The sequence below is a fragment of the Kogia breviceps genome, chromosome 6 (genome assembly GCF_026419965.1).
Source record: "Kogia breviceps isolate mKogBre1 chromosome 6, mKogBre1 haplotype 1, whole genome shotgun sequence".
Lineage (NCBI taxonomy): Eukaryota > Metazoa > Chordata > Mammalia > Artiodactyla > Physeteridae > Kogia > Kogia breviceps.
In genome coordinates this window covers 116,345,064-116,365,551 of record NC_081315.1, presented here as the reverse complement: position 1 = coordinate 116,365,551, position 20,488 = coordinate 116,345,064, and the positions used below count along the sequence as shown (strand labels likewise).

General features: G+C 42.6%; 1 protein-coding gene across 6 annotated transcripts in view; it reads left to right on the top strand.

Moving 5' to 3' along the window:
- Positions 1-20,488, top strand: part of LEF1 (lymphoid enhancer binding factor 1) — a 120,849-nt gene that overhangs the window by 92,810 nt on the left and 7,551 nt on the right. For 2 of the 6 annotated variants that reach the window (XM_059067680.2, XM_059067679.2), the window contains 3 exons: positions 5,397-5,504; positions 12,148-12,196; positions 12,858-12,898. In XM_059067680.2, coding sequence (XP_058923663.1) covers positions 5,397-5,504; positions 12,148-12,196; positions 12,858-12,892 — 192 coding nt within the window. In that variant the 3' untranslated portion in view covers positions 12,893-12,898. Of the gene's footprint in view, positions 1-5,396; positions 5,505-12,147; positions 12,301-12,857; positions 12,899-16,158; positions 18,085-20,488 lie in introns of those variants that run through there. The other 4 variants (XM_059067682.2, XM_059067681.2, XM_067036467.1 and 1 more) reach the window with 3 other exon arrangements.

Below are 20,488 nucleotides of genomic sequence, written 5' to 3'. Positions count from 1 at the left end.
GCGTGGAACTTCTTCATTAACATCTGCCCAAATGCACTTACATATCAGGTAGTCATAGAAGCATTGTATAGTCACCAGCCATTTGGGGAGTAACAGAGAGCACGACAGCCTTTAGGAGGAGTAAATGATACAATGCCTTGTAAGCAACTGAGATTGTACCTGGCACATAGAAAACTTCCTGAAAATAATAACTATTTCTCCTATTATCATTCTTGAAACAAATATATCTGGAGTGTCTTTTAGGTACCAGGCACTGTGGTAGGCATTAGATAATTACTGCTGAATAGAATAGATGTAGTCCTTGCCCTCGTAGAGCTCGAAGTTTTGTGACAGGATACAGATATTAGACAAATAATTACCCAGTATATATATACTTTAAATGGTGATAAATATTGTGAGTAGGAAGATCAAGGATCTGAGAAAGAACCACAGGGGGGCTGGGGAAGGGTCCACTGAGCAGGTAGTTGAGGCCTGAGAGCTGCGTGGGGTTAGCCATGTGATGAACGGGGTGAGGTGAAGCAGGTGCGCGTGCAGGTGTTGCGTACGTGTGTACGTGCACACTCTGAAGCAGGAAACCACTTAGCTCAGCCAGGGGGCTACAGAAAGGCCTGCGGAACCAGCCACGCTTCTGGGTGAACCCTGGCAAGCACATGTGGCCAGCTGCTCCTTGCAAGACATAAGCAGGTCGTTCCACTTGGAAGCTTTAAATAGAAGAATTGGTACAGGTCTGAGAAGTCTTCTTTCTAGAAAATTGCTGTCTGATTCTTTACGTGTACATGGGCCAGGCTTCTCGACTGCTCCTCTTTTTGTTGTTGTTGTTGTTGCTTCTTTCACCCATGCTAAGATATTTTTCTGAGCACCTGTCATGTACCAGGAACTGGACTTACAGCTGAGACAGACAGTCTTAGATTTATTTGTTCAGCCACCAGCCCAGAGGCTAGTCAAGTCCTTCCCAGTACTTTTCTCAGGTTTGAAATGGGTTTAGTTGGGTATCTGACAGGTGGTGGAGAACATCTGAATTTTTCTAATTCAAATTGCATTTTTCTGTAATTACATTGTAATTTTAGAAATGCTTCATCTTAACTTGTTGATGCTCTTCATATATGTGTAGTAGCTTTTTTTTTTTTAATTTATTTATTTTTGGCTGTGTTGGGGTCTTTGATGCTCCGCGTGGGCTTTCTCTAGTTGCGGCGAGCAGGGGCTACTCTTCGTTGCGGAGCACGGGCTCTAGGCGCGTGGGCTTCAGTAGTTGTGGCATGAGGGCTCAGTAGTTGTGGCTCGTGGGCTCTAGAGCGCAGGCTCTTTAGCTGTGGTGCACGGGCTTAGTTGCTCTGGGGCATGTGGGATCTTTCCGGATCTGGGATCGAACCCGTGTCTCCTGCATTGGCAGGTGGATTCTTGACCACTCAGCCACCAGGGAAGTCCCGGTAGCTTCTTAAAATATGACCCTGTGTATTTGTTTTTGCAGCCTCTCAAGAAATTCATGATTTGCAAATGAACATTCAGGAGAAGGAGGGTCTTGACAACCTTTGTGAGACCTAGAGATCATGTTTTAGCTGTTGTTGATAATTTTTGTCATGTTTGTTACAAACCTAATACATTTCAACATTCATAACAGAAAACATTTAGGAGATTTCCAGCCTATGTGAGGAAGCAGATGGAGGAAAGCAGGCGTTCTTGTATTATCGATTCCTGTTGGAGAGCATAAAAATGCAGCGATTTCCAATCTGCAAGACACCAGGGTTTCAGGGGTGGGATGCAGTGGTAGATTATAGCTCTTCTGGTGCCCCGTGTACAGTACTCTATCTCCCTGTGGATTCTTAAACACTTAATAACAATAATTACAATGATTTCCAAAGCCAGATCATAGCAGATGAGTGATTCCCATCATTTTTTGAAGACTCCGCCTTGAAAGCTTAAAGGCTGATGACCATTTTCCCTGACCCTTTAAAAGAAGAAATCAGAGGGAAAGAAGGGTTCTTATTTCAGCTTGTGTAAAACTCTTAGATTTGTTTGTTTGTTTCTTTTTTGAGTTAAAGGTCCATGGTCCTCCAGTGGGAATTATTTTCCTGCTCTAGAGAGTTAAGAATATATGAATGTATGCTTCCCATTTTTAGTGCACATTTCCAGCAGTTGCTACTTTCTCAGCTCCCTTAACAATCCCCAGATCAGAGCATGTGTCCTAAAGGATGGTTCTCATTTAAGGTCTCTCTCTGTTTTTAATTTGGACACCTGTTTCTATTTATAGGTCTCTGAGATCTTTGATTAAGATCAGGTTTTCTATCCTTTCATAACTCCGCCTCTGGCAGGGTAGTCCTTGCTAGTTCTTTAAAGTTCCCAGCTTTAAAATCATGAAGTTTTACATTGGGATAATTAGAATTCTTAATAGTGGGTCTGAAATTCATCCTAGAACATTTGATCTTTTGATTTTTTATTCACTTCTACTGTATTTCTAGCATAGAAATGTTCATCCATATGAATGCATCAAAGTTTTCTATTTCGTATTCTAAATAATAATAACACAAATATTACTTTAAAATAAGCTTTTAGTTTTCAGACCTTCCAGGCTACTAAAGGAAGTCGATTTATTGCATATTTATTGTTAGGATGTCTCTTCAAATTAAATGGGTGTTTTCCCAAAAACTTGGTGAATCTTTCAGTACGCAGAAGAGATGGAAAAGCATTTTTAGTCAATTGTGTTTCAGAAATTCCTGTAAAGAAAGATCACCTTTCTAGTCTGCATCAGACTTTATTCTTGTTTTCAGTGCAAAACTTTAATACATAGTTTTTACCTACTGTTTTACTCTGGTAAATGATGTTTCATTTGTGAATAAAGTTTGTGAATTAGAAATAATATCAAGGAACTAAAAGCAATCAAAAGTAAGCAAGTAATAAACAGTTTAGTTTGTGGTCTGCTTTTTTTCTCCTTGAATTTTGCTGTTTTGTTCGCTGGGGTCTTGTCAACCTGAGTTTCCTGCTGTAACTGAGAAATTCGTGCTTGTTTATTAACTGGTTGTTTTGGGTAGAAGACCCAACCTCCATACGTATTTGGAAGATAAGTTCTATTTACAATGCCGCATTTTCTCAGCAAGTTATAAAGCTGCCATAAATTACATAAAATTATACTTCAAATTACTTAAGCTTTTTTATACTGTAAAAATATATTTACAGATAATTATATTTATAAAAAAGATATCTTTATACTGACATACTGCAGTAGGATGAGAGAGATTGTTTATCAAATGAATAAACAGATTTACAAAGTAAGACTTCTATCCTTATCTTTTTTCCTCTTAGTCTCTTTTTGTTGTTGTTGTTCCTTTTTGATGACGCTTTGCCTCTTGCTGATCATGTGAGCACCAGAACTGCCTAAACACTAACGATCAGTCTTTTTTTTAAAAAAAGTGTAGGCTGATCTTTCCCACTGTGCCCAGTTCGGCTTTTTCTCCCTGTGAAGGTCTCTAGGTCGGTACCTCAGGTTTAGAAAAGCTGTCAGTTGACAGAGGCAGTGTGACTTTTCCTGCCTGAACTTCCACTGTTTCCCAGACCTGCCTTTTTAGGCTCCCCTTGACTATTTGTGATTACTCTGTTAGTACAAAGAATTGTGTCTCAGGTAACTTTTTCCAGGTGTTTGGGGTTTTTGTTTGTTTGTTTTTTCCTGCCACCTCCCCATCTCCTCTCCCCCCCTCCACCGCCCCCCCCCTCCTTTTTTTCTTTTTTTTTTAAAAAAAGAAAAGCATATTACCTGATTTGCCTTTAGACTCAGGCCAAGTACCGCTGTGTGTCATGCATCTTAACTCTACACTCTGCACGTGTAAAGCAATTAAAAATGAAATCATCTGCCCCATCCAGCACAGAGGCCCTGGCCTTCGAAGGGCTTTTCAAAGGAAATGGAATTGGTTGCCTTGCCTGTAAGCCCCCCACCGCCTCTGGGTGGGAGGATGGGATGAGGCCGAAGGTGCCTTAGTGCTCTCCTGGAGATCAGGTTCTCCGTCTTCCAACAGGCAAGAGCAGCAGGTGTTCGTTTTCTTGAGGAGAGCACCCCTGCCGTGCCCTGGGGGCTGCATGCTGACCACTCGATCGCTGTCCTGGAGGGCAGCCTTTTCTCGCTCACCAGCCTCTCTCCCTCGTTCCTCCTTCCTTGCCCCCAGTCCAGTCACACCTTTCTTTCCTTTTTGTCTTATCGTTTTAAAAAACAAGCACAGGGTAATGAAAATCAATACGCAGGGTAGAGGTGAATGAGAAAGAATCGCCCAGCCCTTAAGGGGAAGTTAGCGAAATGGGAAGCCACACACCCTAGAGCTGGGAGCCCCGGAGTGGGAGCTGGGCTCACTCATAGCATGTGCGCGTGCATGTGCACGTGTATGTAGCTGCGCAGCGGTGTGGTGTTGGGTCCACTGCCTCTGAGCCATCACTTCCAGCCAGCGGGTTCCCCAAAGTGCAGCCAGTTCTCCTGGGGTTTTCTGACAACAGATCCTGGCATTTGGGAAGTAGACGGACAAACTTGGAAACTGCCCCCTGGGGGCCTGGGGTAAGTAGTGTGCAAACACACACCAAGTGCCAGTAACAGGCTGCCAAAAATCCCAAACAGCACCTTACCTGCATAAACTGTTTTGCTCTGTATGATAAATAAATATACGTTACCTAAAGGGAAATGGAAAATTTGCAGGGTGTCAGCTGCTACGTTCTCCATATTAGATCCTATAGTCTCAAAGTCTAGATGGCAAGATAAACTGAGGTCATGCTTTTGTTTTCCATCCGAAGGAAGCTAAAAAACATAGCCATAAAGTGTGCATGTTTGATTATACAGTATTATCTGTATTCTCCCTATGGACAGTTAGTGTTTAAATAAGTGTGAGGGGAGGGTGAAGAGACTGAGACAGACTGACTTTTGATGTCTTGCTTTATAGACAGGATCATGTGATGAAGGTTTCAGATTCCTCACATGACAGAGTGGGAGAGTGCATGGGAGGTGAGGATATATCTGTGGAAATTACTTCCTTTTGCATAAATAAATGGTGCTTGGGCTCAGATGTCAGAATATGCTGCAAACTGTGAAAAAGGGCTAAGGTGGGTGTTGAGGTTCACCAGTGAATGTTCTCTTTAATTTGTATTGGAGAAGAGAAAGGCTGGGTGACAGGCCATTTCACTTTGGATACTTTGACAGGTTTCATGTAACATGAGAACAGAATAGAGAAATCAAAGTTGGAGTCTCACTCCAGCCACCGAACTCTAGATGGATTTCTGCGACACGTGGTCTTCTGCCATTTAAAAATAAATCGAAGTTTAAATGCTTAATATTTTCATTCTTCAGTATTTGAAATATGAAACGTATAATACTGTCGCTATTTTGCTTTTACTTGATTTTTTTTTCCTCCTTCCCCTTTCTTTTTCAGTGGCATGCCCTCTCTCGTGAAGAGCAGGCTAAATATTATGAATTAGCGCGGAAGGAAAGACAGCTACATATGCAGCTCTATCCAGGCTGGTCTGCAAGAGACAATTATGTAAGCACTTTATGCACACCAACGGCTCTCTCCTCTCACTTGTTCTCTCTTTGTGTTGCTCTCATGAAGGAAATGTGTTGTAGAGTGTATCTAATGCTGGCACCGTTCTCTATTTTTGAAAGTTAATGAACTTCATAGTAAAGATTTCATGGATATATTCCATTCTGATAGCTTTGTGCTGTCAACTTTTTTGGCTATATGCTAATGAAATTTTTAAGTAAAATTTTTTAAATCGAAGAAAACCTTATCATTAAAATGCTGGTGAAAAATTTTTTTAAAAGCATATAATCTCATCATGTAAAGGCAGCATTAGTAATAACTAGTTATACCACCTTCCAGTATTTTTTCTGTGCATATCTTTTTTCTTTAGCATCTTTATTGGAGTATAATTGCTTTTCACAGTGGTGTGTTGTGCATATCTTTTTATCTTTTACTTGGATATGTGTGGGTGGGTGGCTGTGTATATACATACACTTTTGAATCGTGCTGCTTGCTCTTATATATAATAAGCATTTTTCTGTTACGGCATAGTGTTTCTGTATATCAGTTTTAACAGGTATACAGTATTTCACTGAGTGAATGTCACAATTTACTTAACCATTTTTTCCCTGCTTTTTAGACATTTGCTATTTTTTTTTAATAATTGGAAATTATCCTGCAGTGGATTGTGCATAACAGTTTTTAGGACTTATTTCTACAGGATAGACTCACAGTAGTGAAATTGTAGTGAAACAGTAGTGAAATTGCTGAGTACAGATTATAAATATTTTAAAGCCTCTTGATATATATTGTCAGATTTCTTTCCAAAATGGATTGTGTTATTTTACACTTCTTACAAACAATGTATTCCAGTGACTGTTTTGCACAGACTAATTTAAACTGGGTAAAAAATACATTTTTTTGTTTGTTTCATATTAACATACCCCGATGCCTATTATATATTTTATTCAGATGGCGTAGGTATTATCATATTTTTAAGCTGTACTAATTTTATTGGGAAAAATATACCTCATTTATATTGCCAATTATTTTATTACTTCAGAGTTTGAATACCTTACTCATGTAGTCTTGATATACAGCAAAAACTACTGAGAAAGACTATTATAAGTGATATTAGTTGTATCATATTTTATAGAGGGGAATGATTTTGATTACTTAAGCTCTTAATTTAAAAATTTGAAGATAATTTTCATGTTTCTTGTGAGACTAGCATTCAGAGTGCCAGCTAGGACAGACTTCATATTAAATGGAATTGTCCTTTTTAAAAAGGGCGAGGCACTATGGAGAACAGTATGGAGGCTCCTTAAAAAACTAGAAACAGAACTACCATACGACCCAGCAATCCCACTACTGGGCATGTACCTTGAGAAAACCATAATTCAAAAAGAGTCATGCACCACAATGTTCATTGCAGCACTATTTACAATAGCTAGGACATGGAAGCAGCCTAAGTGTCCATCGACAGATGAATGGATAAAGAAGACGTGGCACATATATACAATGGAATATTACTCAGCCATAAAAAGAAATGAAATTGAGTTATTTGTAGTGAGGTGGATGGACCTAGAGTCAGTCATACAGAGTGAAGTAAGTCAGAAAGAGAAAAACAAATACCGTATGCTAACACATATATATGGAATCTAAGAGAAAAAAAAAAGGTCATGAAGAACCTAGGGATAAACCGGAATAAAGACACCGACCTACTAGAGAATGGACTTGAGGATATGGGGGGGGGGAGGGTAAGCTGTGACAAAGTGAGAGAGTGGCATGGACATATATACACTACCAAACGTAAAATAGATGGCTAGTGAGAAGCAGCTGCGTAGCACAGGGAGATCAGCTTGGTGCTTTGTGAACACCTAGATGGGTGGGGTAGGGAGGTTTCCAGGGAGACGCAAGAGGGAGGGGATATAGGGATATAAGCATATGTATAGCTGATTCCCTTTGTTATAAAGCAGAAACTAACATACCATTGTAAAGCAATTATACTCCAATAAAGATGTTAAATAAATAAATGATTTTTTTTTAAAAAAGGGCTAGGGTGAAGCCATGAATCAATATGTAACTCAGTGTGTGGTCATTGCTGGAGATGGTCCTGTGCGGACGCACATCTGAGGTCTTAGATCCCATATGATGAGGCACCAAGACTTTCGGAACACATTTGTTTCCCGTGACATGCTCCAAAGAAAAAGTCACTGCTGGTCAGAATTTGGAGCTTAAAAATTGGATACAACTAAGACGTAGGAAGTAAGCGTCCTCCTGTTCGTGACTTGGGAGCGGCAGCTTCATCAAGTCTCTTGAACCGTTGTCTTGATTGTTTTAAATAACTACTTGGGTTGGCCAGAAAGTTCATTTGGGTTGTACTGTAAGATGCTGTGGAAAAACCCTAATGAACTTTTTGGCCAGCGCAATACTATATGCCGATGGTCAAGAGCTGTCTTAAATGCTTTCTGTGTTATTTTCTAGTCCTAATAATCCTGTGGCATCAACAGTATTATTGTATTTTACAGATGAGGGAAATTAAATTGTCAGGAGCTTAGGTAATTGGTCCAGGGCCATGTAGTGGCTAAGCTACAGGGGACATCCAGGTCCCCCAGACTTCACAGTCTATGCCATTTCCCTCCTCCTCCAGGTGGACCAGCTCAGTCGTCCAGGACCTTTTTAGGAAGTCTACTTTAGTTGAAGACTTTCCTCCCTGAACTGGGCTTCCATCCTCTGGGCCGTAATTGGATAGAGCCTTCGTGATGCCCTTTAAGTGGGGAAGATCAGTCCCCCACCTAAAGGGTTTCAGAAATGTCCTCCTCTGACCCTGTCCTGGATCTCTTTTGTGTGTGGTTGGCCTTATAGGGGAGAGTGGCCTTCCTTCCTTGACCTCTGGGAGAGAGCTTTGCTGTGCTGTGACTTTGCATAGATTTAGTGTTGCGTGTTGACTGTCTTTTTTTTTTTTTTTTAAGTATAGTTGACTTACAGTGTTAATTTCTGCTATATAGCAAAGTGATTCTGTTATACATATGTATATATTCTTTTTCATATTCTTTTCCATTACAGTTTATCACAGGATACTGAATATAGTTCCCTGTGCTATACAGTAGGACCTTGTTGTTTATCCATCTTATATATAATAGTTTGCATCTGCTAACCCCGAACTCCCAGGCCTTCCCTTCCCTTCCCCATCGCAACCATCATTGGTTGCCCTTGGCAACCAAAAGTCTGTTGTCTGTGTCTGTGAGTCTGTTTCCATTTCATAGATATATGTTCATTTGTGTTGTATTTTTTTCCCAAACTCATCCTTTTTATTTATTTATTTATTTTTATTTTATATTAGAGTACAGTTGATTTACAATGTTGTGTTAGTTTCAGGTGTACAGCAAAGTGATTCACTTATACATATACGTATATCTATTCTTTTTCAGATTCTTTTCCCATATGGGTTATTGCACAGTATTGAGTAGAGTTCCTTGTGCTATACAGTAGGTCCTTGTTGCTTATCTAATTTATATATAGTAGTGTGTATATTGTTAATCCCAACCTCCTAATTTATGTGTGTTGTATTTTAGATTCTACATATATGAATGATATCATGTCTTTGAGTGAAGTTTCTGTTTCTGATCCTTAAGGAGTGAGTTTCCACTTTCAAAGAGATGAAAGAAACACATGTTCTCTCCCTCTTGCTCTCTCCCCTTTTCTCCATGTGGCGAGATGGGAGGAGAGTAGTTTTGTTTTTTTGTGTGTTTTATTGTGGTATGCGGGCCTCACTGTTGCGGCCTCTCCGGTTGCGGAGCACAGGCTCCGGACACGCAGGCTCAGCGGCCACGGCTCACGGGCCCAGCCGCTCCGCGGCATGTGGGATCTTCCCGGACTGGGGCACGAACCCGCGTCCCCTGCATCAGCAGGCGGACTCTCAACCACTGTGGCACTAGGGAAGCCCGGGAAGAGAGTAGTTTTAAAGAAAACCAGTGTTATGTGAATTTACCTTTAAAGATTTTCCTCTGTGCAACTTTTAAAGGAAATTGTGTAACTTGATTTTAGGATCTCTTTGAATGAAGGGGAAGCCCAGCTTTGTTCCTTAAAATGTTTATAACAATCAAAATAAGCCTATTAATTACTAAGGCAAACAGAAGTCAGTCAAATGGTATCACTTTAGCTAAAGGTATTGCAGTATTCTTAAAATAAGAGTACAGGAATACAGTCGAAATAAGATGCATGCCTGTATCTTAGCATTTCGTCGTCAGAATGCTATCCAGATGCTCACTGCAATCATATTAAATATATATCTCAATGATTTAATATCAAGTTGTCCTATTCTATGGCATCGTAGATTTTATAACTTCAATTTGTTTTTATAACTTTCATTTTTTATAACTGGTTTTCATAAATCAGTGCACATATTTTCTTAGGTGTATTATTTATATTATTAGAGCTTTTAAATGTAGTGCTTACCCAAGTACTATATATGATTTTAATGAAAATTTTATATGTGTTTACTACACATGAATTTTGTTTTTTGTGTTAAGCTGACATGAATACATCCAAACCCCTTAGGTCCTTTTGTCTACCATAAATGTAAGTTCTCTTGAAGCACCGATGTATACCTAGAGTATAGTACAGGTTATTTCACAAAGCAGCATCAGTCCGACATGTCCGGGCACGGTCGCATGTTCTAGGCACGTGCTAGGCATGTGCTAGGTGGCAGAGATGTGCTGAGACTCGGGCAGTGCTCATGTGAGCCAGTAGCCATGTGGCTGAGGGGTCCAGGGCCACAGCCCATCATGACACCTGTGCGGAGTTACGTTATGGTGGTGAGCTCTGCCTGGGGCTGACGTCTGGGGTGGGGGGGGCGGGTGGTGGAGGTGTGGTGGGGAGAGAAGGGTCCTGGACAAGATGACACCTTTAAGACTCATGAGGTGAGTCTTAAAGGGCAAATGGGAGCTAGGAGAAGATGAGGAAGAAGGCTCCAGATACAGGAAACCACCTTATTGCACGTTCTGGAAACCAGTCATTGCATTTGAAAGGGAGATACCCCTGAGAAGCATGCCCTTTCTTTTCTGCTCCCCTCCTCCTGGAGCACCTTAATCTTCTGAAAGAAGACTCCATTATTTATTTATTTATTTATTTATTTTTTTGTGGTAAGCGGGCCTCTCACTGTTGTGGCCTCTCCCGTTGCGGAGCACAGGCTCCGGACGCGCAGGCTCAGCGGCCACGGCTCACGGGCCCAGCTGCTCCACAGCATGTGGGATCTTCCCGGACCGGGGCACGAACCCGTGACCCCTGCATCAGCAGGCGGATTCTCAACCACTGCACCACCAGGGAAGCCCGACTCCATTATTTTTGATATGCCATTTCCCCAGGTCACTAATATCTGTTGTCTACTTTAGTGTTTGTGAGGATAGTTTCAGTCAGCTTTCCAAAGATATAAAGCCTCAATGGTCGAGTCATGTGACATGAAGCAAAACTATCTTGAGGTGCACAAAAATAGATATTATATATTCACACAGTACACTCAATATAATCTTACGGTTTTATTTTTTGTGAATGTGATTATTACAGCAGACATAAGATAGAGATACTGGATGTGATATGCGTCCTATGACACTTATTTGAAAAGACCATCCTAATCCAGGTTGGTCATTTACTATTTGTATAAATCAAATATATACTGTGTCGATGCCCTATTATAATTATTTTTTGAGGGGAAAGTAATTATGAAGAAAAATAGAAAATTAAACTATCAGTGGGACCTAAAATTATAAATTTGTGATTAAGATGATTTTGAAATTATTTTATTTTTTAAATTTATTTTTAATTTTTTTTTTTTTTTGCGGTACGCGGGCCTCTCACTGTTGTGGCCTCTCCCGTTGCGGAGCACAGGCTCCGGACGCACAGGCTCAGCGGCCATGGCTCACGGGCCCAGCCGCTCTGCGGCATGTGGGATCCTCCCGGACTGGGTCACGAACCCGTGTCCCCTGCATCGGCAGGCGGACTCTCAACCACTGCGCCACCAGGGAAGCCCTGAAATTATTTTAAATTGCAGACATATTCACATTATTGTGTTTGTTTTAGGAAGCAAGGTCCTTAACTGCTGCCATAAATAAGTCTTGCAAATTACCTTCTAAGTTTTCTCAGGTTCTATCTTACCCTTCTACTACTGTCTTCAGTTACGTCTTGTCTGTGCCATGGGAGCTGAGGGGCCTCAGTTAACATTGTGGATTTTTAATTAGACGGTAGAATTCACAGTAAGGAAGATTGATCAACAACACTACCAGAAGTGGGTCCTAAGTGTGGTGGTTAGCAGGAAAAGGAATGCCTCCTTATTAAGCAGGCTTTCCTTGAAGGTGGGTGTGTGTGGGGGGGGGTTCTGTGGCCACAGCCCTAGGACATCATCCTGTGTGTGTGTGTGTGTGTGTGTATGGCCACTGCCAACGTCAGTACAGTACTGATGACATTAAATGCAAAGCCGTAGAGACAGAGGTCACAGATAGGAATTTCTTTCTCTTGCCCTGTTTCTAGGTACAGATGGTAAAGAGAGAGAGATAATGAGGCACCTTGATCTCTTGGCTCACCGACTGCTGGTCCCTTTGTATCACATTCACCCATGTGTTCACAGTACAGTCTATAACATGAACATGTGCCTGTCTTCTTCCAGGGTAAGAAAAAGAAGAGGAAGAGAGAGAAACTACAGGAGTCTACATCAGGTAGGCACCGTGTGACTTTCCAGCCAATTCTCATGCTTCTGACAAGCACCTTTTAAAGTAGTCTGCATCTCTGTACACGCTGCTTTATTCTTCAGCTATATGATTCTTGAACTCTGCTTTTCTTCCTGAGATTCTTTAAAAATGTTTGAAAGACCTTTCTTTTAAATGTGACTATGTGAAGGTACCCCTAAAAAGCTCCTTGCAAACCCTGTCACCTGGATTCCTGGTTGTTAACTGTGGTTGTTTTTAAGGTTTTGTTTTTGCTTTTGTCGTCTGTGTTCTCTTTTCTGTAACATTTCTGTTCTCCTATTTGCAAAACTCCTTACGATACAGTTTTTTATGATGACTCTCTGATATGCTACCTTATATCCCCTTGAGAATCTTTTCTATGGTTTGGGGTTATTTAAAAGTATAAAACATGATGATAGGGTTTATCTTTCGTGTACATTAATTCAAGGCATCAATCAGTGAGGTCCAGTTTATTTCCCCTTTTCTTTCATAAAAGATAAGGCCTCTACTTGTACTGCTCAAATAAAAATGGCTGGTATAAGAACCATAAAAAATAAAGCAAACAGGTCCACATTATATTGTAGCCACTACGTATTTGGAATGTACAACAACCTCTTCAATAAAAATTTGTTAAAGACACAATTTTCTGCAGGTACAGGTCCAAGAATGACAGCTGCCTACATCTGAAACATGGTAAGAACGACTCTCTGGTCCTACTGCTGACGATAGTTATAAACAGAGGCACTTGCTTGTGAATCTTCTTGTTCATACTGATGCCATCCAGCATTGCTCCTTTAAAGAGGAAAGGCCACCAAAATCAAATTGGTGCTTTAAAACATCTGATGGTTTTTATACCGGCTATGGATTTGCAATATAGTATGTGTCTCTCTCTTCTCTTCTTCCCCTTTTTGCCCCTTGAATCTTTCTCCATTCCCTTTCCCCTAACTCTCGCCAGCCATTCCTTACTGACCAGTGGCAAATCTGCCTGCTTCAGAAACAGACAAGTAACAAAACCCGGCAAAATGCCATCTTACTCTGCAAACCCAGGGCTGCATTGGAGGAGCTCAGGCTGGCCCAGGACCTGGAAGGTTTTGTGGTATAGAGACGTTTTCTCAGTTGAGATGATCTGTAGAGGCTTAAAAGTAATATATTTGTTTCTAGTGAGAAAGAGATGGATGCTTCATTTTTTTCTGTTATTTAAAAATGTGGCCTGGGGACTTATTCACTGTATTCTATCAAGTTCTTCATTGGTAACCGTTGCTAGATCTCACTCTCATCTTTATAGGTGCTATTTATTTCATTTCTTTCTATTGTAGTTATCTGATTTTTGACCACTTGACCACCATCCCTGGCGGGAACCTGGCTTTGTAAATCGCCTCAGTCTTTGCTAGGCTTTGAATTCACAGTGTGTCTACCCTGTGACGGTTCTTCTCAGAGTTGCTCCCTTGGATTCTATTCTCTCTAGGAACCCGCATCCCATCAGCGCTCCATCTTTTGGGTCTGTCTCGAGCCTTCCTTCTCACACAGCAGTTTCATAGCCCCAGATCAGGTGCTCAGACTTTCCATCTGGATTATTGTAATAAGCCTTTGGATAATTTTCCTGCTTGCAGACTTCCTTTCTGCCAGTTCATCCTCTGTGTTGCTCCCAGAGGGATCTGCTGTAGCACAAACGGATTGTGTCACTTCCCGACTTAAAAACGGTCAGTGCTTCCCACTGTCTGAGGGACGCAGTGCAGACCACGTCAGTGTGGATCTGCGTCTGCCCTGTCCTGGGGGTTCCACTCTCTGACCTGCCTCACCTCCAACCATGCGCCTTGGGCTCAGTCCAAACAAAATTATTTGCCGTCCCTGAGACAGATGGAGGCTGCCGCACGTGCTGTCCCTGTGCTTGGAAAGCCCGTTTCCTCTGCCTGAGGGTGGTGTTGCTTAGGAGAAGAGCATTAGCTTGCTGGTCACTTCATTCTTGACTAGAACCAGATGACCGCTTCATCTTTCAGAACTTAATTTTGGTGCTCAGATTTCAGCGGACTTTCCCAGGGGAATCTGCAGAGATTTTTTTTGGTACCAAATAGATATGAATTTTACATCAGCTCTTTGCCCCGGCAATCTGCTTGAGCTTTTTAACCTTCATTTTCCTCCACTGTAAAATGGAAATGGTAACCTCCACCCGGTAGGGTTCTTTGTTTATCGTATGTGGCCTCCCTCCCTCCTTAGACGCCACCCCCAAGGCCTAATGCAGCTGCTTCTCCTCCGTGAAACTTTCCTCATCTTTATCCACGTTCCCCGGGTTCTTCAAAATGTCGTCGTTGTTTTCTATCAGAAGTCTTCTAAACTAGCGCTGAGTGCTAGGCTTTTCTCCAGGTAAAAAGATCAGCCCTTCATACAGGTGACCAAACAAGGTGTCAGAAAAATAATATCACAGATGATGTTCATATTTAATTCAACTTAATGGCTATTAATTGAGGACCTCTTCTGCACTGGCCCCCCAGCTTGGTTATAGGAGCACAGGCTCTGCCCCCAGCTGCTCACGGCATCGTAGTTTAGAAGTAATTTTAGTAGCAAGCATATGCTCTTGTACTTCTTCTTGGCGTTTTTTTTTTTTTTAGAAGAATATTGTCCTTTTAATGACTAAACACTTAGGTATGGACAGCAGCCCTTTTTATGCTCTGCCTTGAAACAGAAAACCCTTATAAGCATACCGCGCTAAGGGCCAACATGCGCTGATTTTACTCTGTCCTCTGTTTGCACCAAAATCTTTAATGCTGTTTCTGTTAAAAATCATGCAAAAATGTATTTCTCTGCTTCATACTTTGATATTTGGTTTTGTGTCCTTAACGATTAACATTATATAGTATTTTAGATTAGACGATTAGGCTGAATGCATTTTTGTCCTAGAATGGATCCCAAATATCTCTTTTTAAAATAATGTTACAGTGATCATGGTGTTTTCTTGTCACTTACTTGTTTTTCTAAAGGTCAAGGTGTAGCCCCTCTGCCCTGCCCCAGAAAAATACAACAAAGTCTCCCCGCCCTCCCCCCAAGAAAAAAAATTTTCACCAGCGACCAGTGAGGCTCCTGTCGGCTGGGCTGCACTTAATCAGAGTCTCCAGTGTTCCTCTCCCCTCTCATTGCTGGATCAGTCATGCAGCCTTTGAAGTTCTGTCCTCCCCACTATCCTGTGGTAGAGAGCAGCACTGGCAGTCATCTGATAAGAATTACTAAGCAGAGAGAAGGTCAGATTTGCATTCATAAAAATTTCCGCAAATTAGGAATGATACTCTCCCTCCTGTTTCCCCGTATCCCTTTGTTTGTTTCAGGAATTCAGAAACTTCTGTCTGTGTAGTAGTTGACTTGTTTAGTCGTTATCCCACACTTCTTGAGCACTTTATAAATGCCAGTTAGCTCCATAATACCTGGAAACACAGTATCGAACAAGGCTCAGAAGGTCCCGTCTCTGTACTGCTTACATCTCGGGGAGAGCAGTTGATTTAAAACAAACAGGAAAGTGTAAGTGCTATAATAAAAATAAAACACGGAGTGACTTGAGGGTCGGCTTTGACTCGAAGATCATGAAGGGCCTTTCCGAGGAGGTGCCTCTCAGTGATAACCAGTTATTTTCCCTGGAGGGTATTGTGTGTATTGTTCTAAATGAAAGACCAGGCCAACAGGGCACCCTGTTGTAGAAAGAGCTTAGACTAGACTTAGGAGTGAGGCCACACGGGCTCTCACATTAGCCCTCCCGGTGCTGTATGGCCTGGGGCAGTAGGTTTAAGCCGGAGACTGGTTCCTCGGCACAAGTGAAAAGGGGCGCTTTGCTGACCTCTAAGCTCCCGGCCGCATCGGGTCCCAAAGTCCTGGTCTGCTTTGTGCTTCCGCGGGCTGCACCGCCTCCCAGCGTTAGCAGAGGGACTCGGGTCTCCTTCTTGTTTACTAATGTGTCGTCCTCATTCTAGGTCTGAGTGGCTCTGTGTAACTATAAGGCGCCTGTATGATCTTGAAAACGACTTGTCCACAATGTGCTTGCTCTTCAATTCCTGTATAGATCACTTTCCTGCCTACCCTCCTCCTCCACGGGATGAGTGCCCGGAAGCACTGCCTCTCGTTTGGGGCTTTGCTTCTCCACTGATGCCATCAGGTAGCTCCTGGTTTGCCAGACTTCAGTCCCGCTAGTGCTGGCTCCACCTTATAAAAAAAAAGCCGAAGACACATGAAAAGTTTGATTAGACTTGATCCTGCACATAGTATCTGTGAGAGCTCACAGGACTTGCTTTCTGTTCTGAAGGGACGTTCTGAAGTCCGGCCCTCCCTGCAGGAAGGTAAAGGTAACGGAGCGCAGCGCCCAGACAGGGAGGATGCCGCCGTGACTCCAACGCGAAGAGATTTTTGAGAGGGTTTCTTTCTGCACGGCGAAACTTAACGTGATCCTGCTGCTCTTAAAGGAAATTCCTGTTAGATCACTGAGCTCAGACATCCATGATGTAGCTCAAATGCCAGGGAACTCTCATGACTCTGAACTAGAGTGGGACAGTGACTCTAAGAAAAAGACCCCACCCGTCAGGAAAAGACTCCTCTGTGAACAAAAAAGGCCTCCGAAAACTTGTTTCTGTTCCTTGAAAGACATGAGTTTCACTTAATACTTTCTCACTTCATTGGTGGGAAATGCCATTGCAGTTGCTTCATATACCCAGCTGTGTCCCCGTCTCCCTGTGAGTTCCTACTTTTGTGTATTCTGTAAGAATATTCACTCTTGGTGAAATCAAGTTGAAACAAAGAAATTAGCATTAACCCAGTCTCCACACCTTGCAGCAGACTTTAGGGTTATTGGAAACGGGATCCTTAAAAGACATTTCCTCCAAGTTGGAGGTGATCCCCACGCTGTGGCACCATTCAAGAAATCCAGGTTCATCCTTAGCTTTTTTAACTACCTTGCCACTTGTGTGGGAGCTGGGAGCCCAGGGCCTCAGGCAGTGAGACTTACACGCGTTCTCCTGTGAAGGCCAATATCGTAAAATGCCAATTGTTTATTCACCCTGCCAACATCCAGTGAGGCCTCCTCCTGCAAGTCAAGAACTGCTTTAGGCAGTGGGGTTACTTGCTAAACGGACCCTGTCCATTACCAGAGGCGCTCCCAGTTTAAGAAGATGCAGACGTACAAATGGATAATTATAAAATAATGTTTCATGCCACCAAGGAAGTACACACAGTGCAGTGTGTAGAAACAAAGACGACAGAAATCAGAGCGAGATCAAGGAAGACCTCCTGCAGTAGGTAACACTTGCGTGTCCAGTCATGGGGGAATTCTTGAGTTTGATAGAACAATGATTGAGGTGCTTTGAGTTGCCAGTATTTTGGTGCACGTTTCATTTGGAATATGTAATGTCAAGAGTTTGTCAGAAGTCAGAGATTATCATCAAATACTGAACTTCCCTTTCTTCCTGACTTAATCAAGATTCATAAAGAATTAAAGAAGCAAAGAATTAGAATTCTTGAAAAGCTGGAGAGAATTATCATTCTGAGTTTTACTAACTTAAAAGCTTTACAGGTTGATTTACTAATATTTACTTTAGCAAAACATAAAAAGTCCACTATCTTAAAGTTATATAGATTGAAAAGATATTCTTATGATATTTCAGTGTATTTCATTTGATTATATAACGTCAGAGGTCTAGTTTAAAAGTAGAAACAGGCTTTTCTTAAAAAGCAAAAACTCTCTGGTTAAACGCACCCAGAGATACATATAGGCACTCGCATAGACATACTTCTTCTGTACACTATGATTTTAGCCTTGGCATAATCTTTAGCTTGTACACTTGCCGAACTGAGAAATTAGTATATGTCTTTTTACTAAATAAAAACATTTGCCTTTATTTCCCTGGCGCCAAGAGGTGTGTGGGAGAAGTAATTTCTAGTAGAGTATAGAATGCAGTAGTGAATTGTGCAGTGCTTGGATTTACACCTTTAAAAGAATTGTCTCTAGCTTTGCATTATAGACTGGAGTCACGTGCAGGACTAGCGAGAGGACCGTGACCCTGAAGGCCTTCTAGGAGCATTGTCTGAAGCTCGGGACCCAGCCCTGTCCTCTGAAGAGTCAAGGAGAGGTCTAAATATTTTCAGCGGTCTCCTTGAGAAAAACATTTACTTCGTATAGTTTGTGAAGCTCAGCCTGGGGAACTTGATGCTTTTGCCTAATCTTTGCCCTGAATTCTGCTCCCTAAGTACATATGTAGGCACCCCCGTCAAGTATCAGTGAGCCTCTGGGTATTTGTTCCTAGGTTGTCATGTCTAGTTAGAAAGCAAAGCCAAGTGCTTACAAAGTAGTAAAGTTGGAAGCAGCTAGAGAAATGGTAAGGCTTGTCCCAAGTCTCACAGTAAAAATTAAGGCTTTGATAATGAGAGAGTGAAAAAACTATGCCCTGTCTTCCATCCTTCACCTTTTTGTCACGCAGATTAGGCACTGAGTGTGTCAGGCACTTAGCCTAGAATTGCCCCTGACCACACAGGAGACGGCAGAGTTAGGAGCTCTGGGGAAGGGAGCCTCACATCTGGAGGTGGGAGACCAGCACGGCCACCTGCACCCTGCTCAGTGCTGTCCCCAAGCTCCTCCCGAGCGTCCTCTGAGTGGTGGCCCAGCCAGTGCAGGACCTCGCCTGCCAAGTTGGCCAAGCGTCTGGATCCTGATGGAAACGACTGCAGGCGTGTCATTTGTCGGGATCGCAGGTGTGCCGTGCCCAGGACACGGAGGTCTGTCAGCCTACCCGTGTTCCCCTCCTCTTACGTCCGGCTGCAAAACCCCTGCGAAACGTGTCATGAGTTAGCGGAAAACCTGTAGAGAATTCACACGGCAATGACACTTGGCTGCAGTGTTCTTACTAGGGACTCCCTAGTAAGACTGTTCGGCGGGAAAATTCAGACACTGATAGCAAGGGCAGCCTTGGTCACGCTGTCTGAAACAGAGGGGGCTGCCTCACGGCACTGTGTGGCTAGACCAAGTTGTGCGTGGACCGCAGGCTTTCTGGTTCTAACCATTCTCCAGAATGCCTTACGCCTGCTCATATGATGAGAGCCTTTGGATCGCAAGGAGCAGAAACAACCCCTGCGAGGCTAAGGACCTCTATTTAAGGATACAAGGAGCATCGTGTGGAAGCCGAGGAGAGTACTAGAAGGTGGTCTTGAAAACTGTCCAGATGCTTTTGCTGTCTCATATCTGCCCCTCCCCCCAAATCACATCATCCCCTTCTGCAGATTGGCCGCCTCAGTTCTTTGATCCACGCGTCCAGAACCCCTCAAGCTCACATGTTCTTACAATACCGTCTCCAAAAGAGAAAACTCTTTCAAATGCCAGAGAAGGGGGGCTTCCCTGGCGGTCCAGTGGGTAGGACTCTGCACTTCCACTGCAGGGAACACAGGTTTTTGATCCCTGGTCGGGGAACTAAGATCCCACGTGCTGCGTGGCCCAAAAATAAACCAATACAAAGTCGAATTCCAGAGAAGGGACTCTGGCTAGCCCAGCTTGGGTCAGACTTCTACCCCCATCTGCAATCAACTGCGGCCACAGCAGCTGGTCACACAGTACAAGACAGCTGTGGGGGGCCTCACCGCTCCCACCGGGGCTGCTCTGGCATTGGGATAATCAAGAGGGAGGCGGGCTGCAACCCAGCAGACGTCCACCACAGCTCACTAATCAGCTGGTGGCTGGGCCTGTCAGATCAGCAGACAGGGTGATTTTATCTAGGCAACTGTGCATTCGTGAAGGAACTGGGAGAGGATCATACATACGGTGAAAGCTTTTAAAATCTCTGTTGTGCTGCAGTGTCCTTCCCATCAACTCTTTCCCCCTCTTTCTTTAACGGTCAGAAGAGCTAGAATTGTGTTTCAGTTGCCTTGGGAAAGAAACAGGGAACTGGACCCGTGGCTAGCAAGAGTGATCACGTGCCATTAAAAGATAATTGTAGACGGAGAGAAGAATGAGACTCCTTATTACAACGCTCTTGAGATACGTGATATTTACTATTGTTCATGAAAGCCCTATGAAATTAAGATCCATGCTATTATTCTCATACTTCATAGAATAAAAAAAATTATTTTGGACAAATTTAGTTTGATAGAATGTTTTCTCACTGAGCCATGCAGAACTTGAGGGAAATCCTTCTGCATCACGGAGTTGCCCAGAGAACTCTAGGTTTACCTCTTTAACTATTAAAACATGCAGTTGTTAATTTTCACTCTTGTGAGTGCACCTCTTTCTTCACCAGAGTACATGAAAATTAAATATTTCTTAATACC